Consider the following 6,564-nt stretch of genomic DNA (forward strand, 5'->3'; position numbering starts at 1 on the left):
GACAAGGTTATATATCTGTAAATTCTCCAAGACTGGATGATTTGAAATTTGACTTTAATATTTAAAAATCAATTTACTAAAATCTAGTTTTTCAAATCCAATTTTCTAAACTCCAAATGGAACCAAAAGTGCACTTGGTATTTAAAAAGCAATTTTCTTCAGTAGCTACATGGTTCAGATAAAGCTACACAGTATATGCTCTAAGAAAAACCAGAAAAGTAAGGCATAGACACTCAAGTGAACTTTAACAGATATTTTCAGGCCGTAGACCTTTCTTCAGATTCTGTGTCTCCCTCTCTCTCTGACCCTCCCCTGTTCACGCTGTCTCTATCTCTTTCAAAAATAAATAAAACATTAAAAAAAATAAGATATTTTTAGAGGACTATAATCAAATGTGATGGCAAAGCATGCCAATGCAACACAAAATAAAATGAATCCAGACTTGCATTGATCTTTCCCTGGTCAATTTTTCTATTTATTAAAAGGATTTCTGGGGCGCCTGAGTGGCTCATTCGGTTAAGGGTCTGACTCTTGATTTCGGCTCAGGTCATCATCTCAAAGTTTGTTGAGTTCGAGCCCCTGCATCCGGCTCTGTGCCGACAGTGCAGAGCCTGCTTGGGATTCTCTCTCCCTCTTTCTGCCCCTCTCCTACTTGCGTGGTGCATGTGTGTGCACACACGTGCACAGATGCTCTCAAAAATAAACATTAAAAAAAAAGATTTTATACTACATAAATCAAGATGCATCTGGTGACTGTTAAAGGCATATTTATGCTTTTCAAGATGTCCACATTTTGTTAAAAAATAATTAATTCTATATCATTTTAAATACTGAGAGTCAGTCTTGAATAAAGGTATCAGGCAGAGTGCATGCCAGGATGAGGGAGACAGACGGGCAGTGCCTGGATTACAGCACCTTTTCACATATCTGAGGATGTCCTCGCTAAACCTTGCTTACAATCTATAGTTCTTATTTTCAAAACTGCAAAATTATTTTTATTAGTGCCAATGAAAAATATAGTCTAGAAACAATATTTTGAAAATAGAAAAATATGTTCTTAAAACATCATAAATATCTCCACCACTATCTTCTTATCTCTATTAAAAACTGAACCCTCCCCCCACCCCATCATATATACTGGATGGATCAACTCACTTGTTAATCACAGAGAGCAAGCAAGTCTTTACCACTTCAGCTAACATTTTCCTTGGTTAGACTAAAATGTTCAGGTCATTTTTTTTCCTTTCAAAGCAAAATAAAGTATTACTAATGACTAAAAACCTTATCTCTCAACATTCAAAATGTTCTAAAATGGGTTTAACATTAAAAAAAATATATGTACAACAGTAGTATTGGATTAATTTAGAATACCCAATCCTTGAAATGTTAAAAAACCAAAAACCATAACATGAACTACTCAAGGTGTTTCTAAGACTTTAAATTTAGATATTGAAATATTTTTAATATATTTTCCCTTTACTTTGCCAAAACAAAATATTTAGACCAAAGTTATTCAAACATACCACATTTTTTTTTGGCTGGATTTTGAAAGTAAGGACTGGGAATCACCAGTTCTACAGAATCAACATTTTTCTTCAGTGACTGAATGATTAAAATTAAGTCAAGAAAATTAAAGTTTGTTATGTAAGACCAGAAAAACTCTTCCCACCTGATAAAAAGATGATCTATCTTCTGAGCTTGTTAAACTGGATCCAGATCAGATAATACTTACTTTAAAAGCTGCACTGGATTGTGTTATGTTTTACTATCTCCATCTAACGACTGTTATGGCAAAGGAAAAAACATACTATCCCATCGTGGGGAGCTAAAACAGAAAACCGTGAGTCCATGTCAGTAATGTCAAGCAGCTGTCCCCTGACGTATGTGCCACCTCCTTGGAATACTTTTCAGTTTCATATAAGTTTGAACTTACACAGAAAAGGCTGCTTGGTTTTTGATGCTACAATTTGCCTCCTGTTCTGAATTCTGATCCCTGAGATCAGCAGATATTATTCAATTAGAACAGCTCTGACAGTGCTTTATGGGAGCCTACCATGTTGAATACCAAACTTAGCTTGGATCTCATATACGGTGCTAGTCAGAGTTCTGCAGCTCATCTAACATGAAGAAACAGTGCATGCTGCATAATAACGGCGTTACACTTATTCACATATCTCAGACTTAAACACACTTACTCCACTTGTGACAGATACGTTTAGAATTAAGCATTCTATATACTTCAACTGTAGTATAATATTTCCCCAAAGCATGAACACCCAAACATTCTATCAATTATTTAATCAAGAAGAGTTAATAAGCCTAGTACAATACCGTTGGTAGCATATAACATTATGGAAGATTTCCTTAAGAGATTATAACTATCTTGACAGAATTAATAGGGTTCAAGTCATTCACTTTCTATGTCCCAAACATTAGCATTACATAATTAGAGCCCAAACCTGTTGAGCACCTCTACTATAGGTTTTAAACTTCAGGACTGAGCTATACTCAGACGTATAGTGTTGTTTTCCTCATCTGGATGTTTGGGAAGAAAGAGCAGGCTTTTCATTATCGTGTGCAGTGAAGTTTAGAAGCTGTGTGTCTCTAAACACACGTGGCACAGCACCTGGATACTCCGGTTCTGGGGTTCCCTTTGGTGGGTGGCATAGGATGGTGGCGCACTTGGAGAGAAGAAATCAGTGTCGGCTTTCCTCTTGGTAGAGGAACGTACTTCATTTTTCAAATACGTTCGTTTTCTCCTAAGTGCTTGAATGAAGTTCCTTGACAGCTGGATTGCCCGGGTCTCAAACCCCAGGGAAGAAGCTTCCGTTCACCAGCTTGACATCTAGCGTTTGATCACAACTTGTTCATAAGCTCCAGACCCCACCCTACAACCGGAGTAAGAAAAAAAACCCTTCAAAATCTTGAACTGTAATGTTTGAAATTGTTCTATTTAACCTGTCATTCAAAGAGGTGCATTAGGCATTTTCTACTAGATTTGGTTTCTGCAAGGTTTAAAGATATCATAGAGAACACCTTAAATATTAAATGTTTAGAATCAGTACACTGGATTAGTTTAGCCACACTTTTTTTTTAAATAAATGACCTTTTCCTTAAATTTTTTAATGTTTATTTATTTTTGAGAGACAGAGAGACAGAGCGTGAGCGGGGGAGGGGCAGAGAGAAAGGGAGACATAGAATCAGAAGCAGGCTCCAGGCTCCAAGCTGTCAGCACAGAGCCCGATGTGGGGCTCAAACTCACAAGCCTGAGATTATGACCTGAGTTGAAGTTGGCTGCTTAACCAACTGAGTCACCTAGGCACCCCTAGTTTAGTCACACTTATTCCTACAATAATCTAGTCATGTTCCTAAATCTTGACCTGTGGCAAGAAATCTTTTCTTTAAACATGTTTATATACAAACCCTAAAATTGGTCTATCCAAGGGCATATACTGTCTGGCAATTAACCCAAGCCTTGCAATTAATGGATGATAGTTTTTAATTGCAATTATAGTGTGATGTCATTTTTTGTTTTATTTATTTATTTAGTGTGAGAGCGGGTGTGCACACAAGTGGGGGAGGGGCAGAAAGAGAATCTGAAGTAGGCTCTACATCATCAGTGCAGAGCCCCATGTGGGGCTCAAACCCACGAACTGTGAGATCATGACCCAAGCTGAAGTCAGAAGTTGGATGCTCAACAGACTGAGCCACCCAGATGCCCCTACAGTGTGTTGTCTTGAACTTCCTGGAAAGTGCAAGAATTCTTTTAGTCAAGTGCCAATGTTTTTATATACAGTCAGTAATGTAAATTATACCTGTGTAATACAGATTTGAAGTGAAGTGATCTTGAAGATGGTTTATTTCTTCCTTGGTTTGGCAGACTGCTGGCTGTCCCTCTGAGTCTGTCCTCTCCTTCAGTTTTACCTGGACACAGGCTGTCCAGGCTGCTCAGCTAGAGGCCACATTTCCTAAACGCCTTGTTGTAGGTATTGCCATGTGACTATTCCATGCCATGGAACATGAATGGGGATGTGTCAACTTTGTCTCACCTGCTTAAAGAGCAATTGCTTGGGGCACCAGGGTGGCTCAGTCGGCTAAGTGTCCGACTTTGGCTCAGGTCATGATCTCACCACTCCTGGGTTCTAGCCCCACACTGGGTTCTGTGCTGACAGCTTGGAGCCTGGAGCCTGCTTTGGATTATGTGTCTCCCTCTCTCTCTGTGACTGCCTGACTTGTATGCATTCTCCCTCTCTCAAAAATGATTAAGATTAAGCCTCTGAGAGGGTCCCTCTGGCATCCCCTAGATCCCAGGGCTTATGCCCGAGTCTCTCCTTGCAGCCACTAGGTAGCCTTTTAAGCCTGGAGCCCTCTCCGAAGTCGTGGACCAAATGAAAACAATAAAGCTTTTTGCAGCAAAAAAAAAAAAAAAAAAAAAAAAAAAAAAAAGAGCAATTGCTTGCCTTGGACTGGTAGCAATCCAAGTTTGACAAGAGGTGGGAGGGATGGTGAAGGGCAGAACAGAGGGTACTTGGGTCAACGAATCACCTCTTATGCAGAGTTGTATTTGCTGCCACTGTATTTTCGCTGTATGTATGTTTATTACAGCAGCTTTACCGCAAAGCTGCTTTGCCCTGATATTCCAGGTACTGACTGACATTTATCAATCAAATATGGAGAATACTAAAAATCTAAAATTGGCAAACTGTGAATAAATCTGTGAATAAAACAGATGTTTAAGTGAAGTAATGGGCTCATCAACAGAAGGTTTGTCACTGCTGATTTAGCCAGCACTTCGGCCCTATGTTATCATGGAACACTGATGTTCCCTCTGTTGTTTCTCCATCTGGGAGGATACAGGTTTTCTACAGGTCTGTAAAAGCACAGTGTCTTTTTGATGGCCGCTGGCAGGGAGCAATCGGGCCGGGAGCTGAGTGGTGGTGTTGCACGAGGGGAGAGTGTTCTGCTTGCAGTCATTGCCCGTCCCCATATCCTCACGTGTCAAGATGCCACGGGATACACAGCCTGACGTTTCACTCTGAGAATGCCGAAGCAAACAACATGACTGGTCTCTTCCCATAATTAATTTTAAGAGGAAAGCCTAAAAAAATGGGAGTAATGCAGTGGTCCACTGTGTACTGACTTGGAATTGTCAGTTTACTGCCTAAAGGCTCCTGTTCTTACAGATTCATTCTGCAGACGGAACAGGCGCATCCTCATTGGAACACCACTGAACACCATTCACAGCCAAAGAGAATCAGAATTTGAAGGAGCCTTGGTGAGCTGCACTGCACACTGGCTGGTAGATACCCTAAAATGGTTCTGCTCTGGCAATAATGGAGTAAGAGGAACCAGACTTTCCCAAAATTTTACAGAACACACAAAACCACAGTCACATACTGGATGACAAGCAGCACAGGACTGGTCCTGAAAGAAGGGAAATCAATGAAGAAAGCCTAAAACAGTTTCCTTCAGGGTCCTCCCAGCCTGCAGTGCAGGAAGAGAGAACCCAAACATAGCCAGGTGGTCTGTATTTTACTTTTTAAGCAGGCTCCATGCTCAGTGTGGAGCCCAATATGGGGCTTGAACTCACCACCCTGAGACCAAGATCTGAGCTGAGATCAAGGGTCAGGTGTTTAACCAGCTGAGCCACCCAGGTGCCCCAGCCAGGTGGCCTTTCTGAGTGTGGGCATCAGAGGTCAGAGCTCAGGGAGGCTGGGGGCTGGAATTTGTAGGTTAGGATAACAGAAGGAGGAGTAGGGGAAAGTAACGGCTGGAGAATTTCCAAACTTGATGGAAACTCACAGACCCAAGAAGCTCAATGGACTCCAAGTGGAATAGACACAAAGAAAAACCCAGGCACATTATAATCAAACTGCTAAAAACCAGTGATAAAATCTTTAAAAAGCAGCCAGACATGAAAAATAAATCACATCGAATAAATACCGACATGAAAGCAGACTTTTTATCAGATACTAAATGTGTCGAAGGCAAGCAAGGAGCGGCCTGCAAGCACCCCCGGCCAGTCAGACTGTGTCCACTAGACTTCAAGCGTATTACTGGGGCTACTCCTCCCCAAGTCTCTATTGCTGACTGCTCTGTTCTCTTCATACTCATGGGTTCACTTTCTTAACCACAATTCTTGCGCCTCTTCAGTGCCTGAGTAAATGACTCTAGTTTCATCTTGTGCTGCCAGTTTATCTCTCAGAGGCAGACTGTATGTGAACACATTAGTTTCTCTGAGATGCACTGGCTAGCTATGGAGAGCCCATGTGCACAGGCATTGTGCTGGGCACTTCAAACAGATCCATCTCCATAATAACTCTGCAAGAGAGACCTTTAATCAGTGTATATAGAGTACTTGCGTACTACTACATGCCAGACTGTATTTCAGTCATGTACACATCTTACCTCACTTAATTTAGACCTTGTAACTCTTCTTTTTTTAATGTTTATTTTAAGTAGTTTATTGTCAAATTGGTTTCCATACAACACCCAGTGCTCTTCCCCACAAATGCCCTCCTCAATCATCACCGCCTCTTTCCCCCTGCCCCTTGAACCCTCAGT

General features: G+C 40.9%; 1 protein-coding gene across 2 annotated transcripts in view; it reads right to left on the reverse strand.

The window, feature by feature from the left end:
- Positions 1 to 649: 649 nt before the first annotated feature.
- FAM102B (family with sequence similarity 102 member B) overlaps positions 650 to 6,564 on the reverse strand; it is a 79,824-nt gene continuing 73,909 nt past the window's right edge. For both annotated transcript variants that reach the window (XM_029949329.1, XM_029949328.1), the window contains one exon: positions 650 to 2,888. In XM_029949329.1, the coding sequence (XP_029805189.1) occupies positions 2,846 to 2,888 (43 nt within the window). In that variant the 3' untranslated portion in view covers positions 650 to 2,845. The remainder of the gene's footprint in view (positions 2,889 to 6,564) is intronic.

Source organism: Suricata suricatta, chromosome 8 (assembly GCF_006229205.1).
Source record: "Suricata suricatta isolate VVHF042 chromosome 8, meerkat_22Aug2017_6uvM2_HiC, whole genome shotgun sequence".
NCBI classification, from domain to species: Eukaryota; Metazoa; Chordata; class Mammalia; order Carnivora; family Herpestidae; genus Suricata; species Suricata suricatta.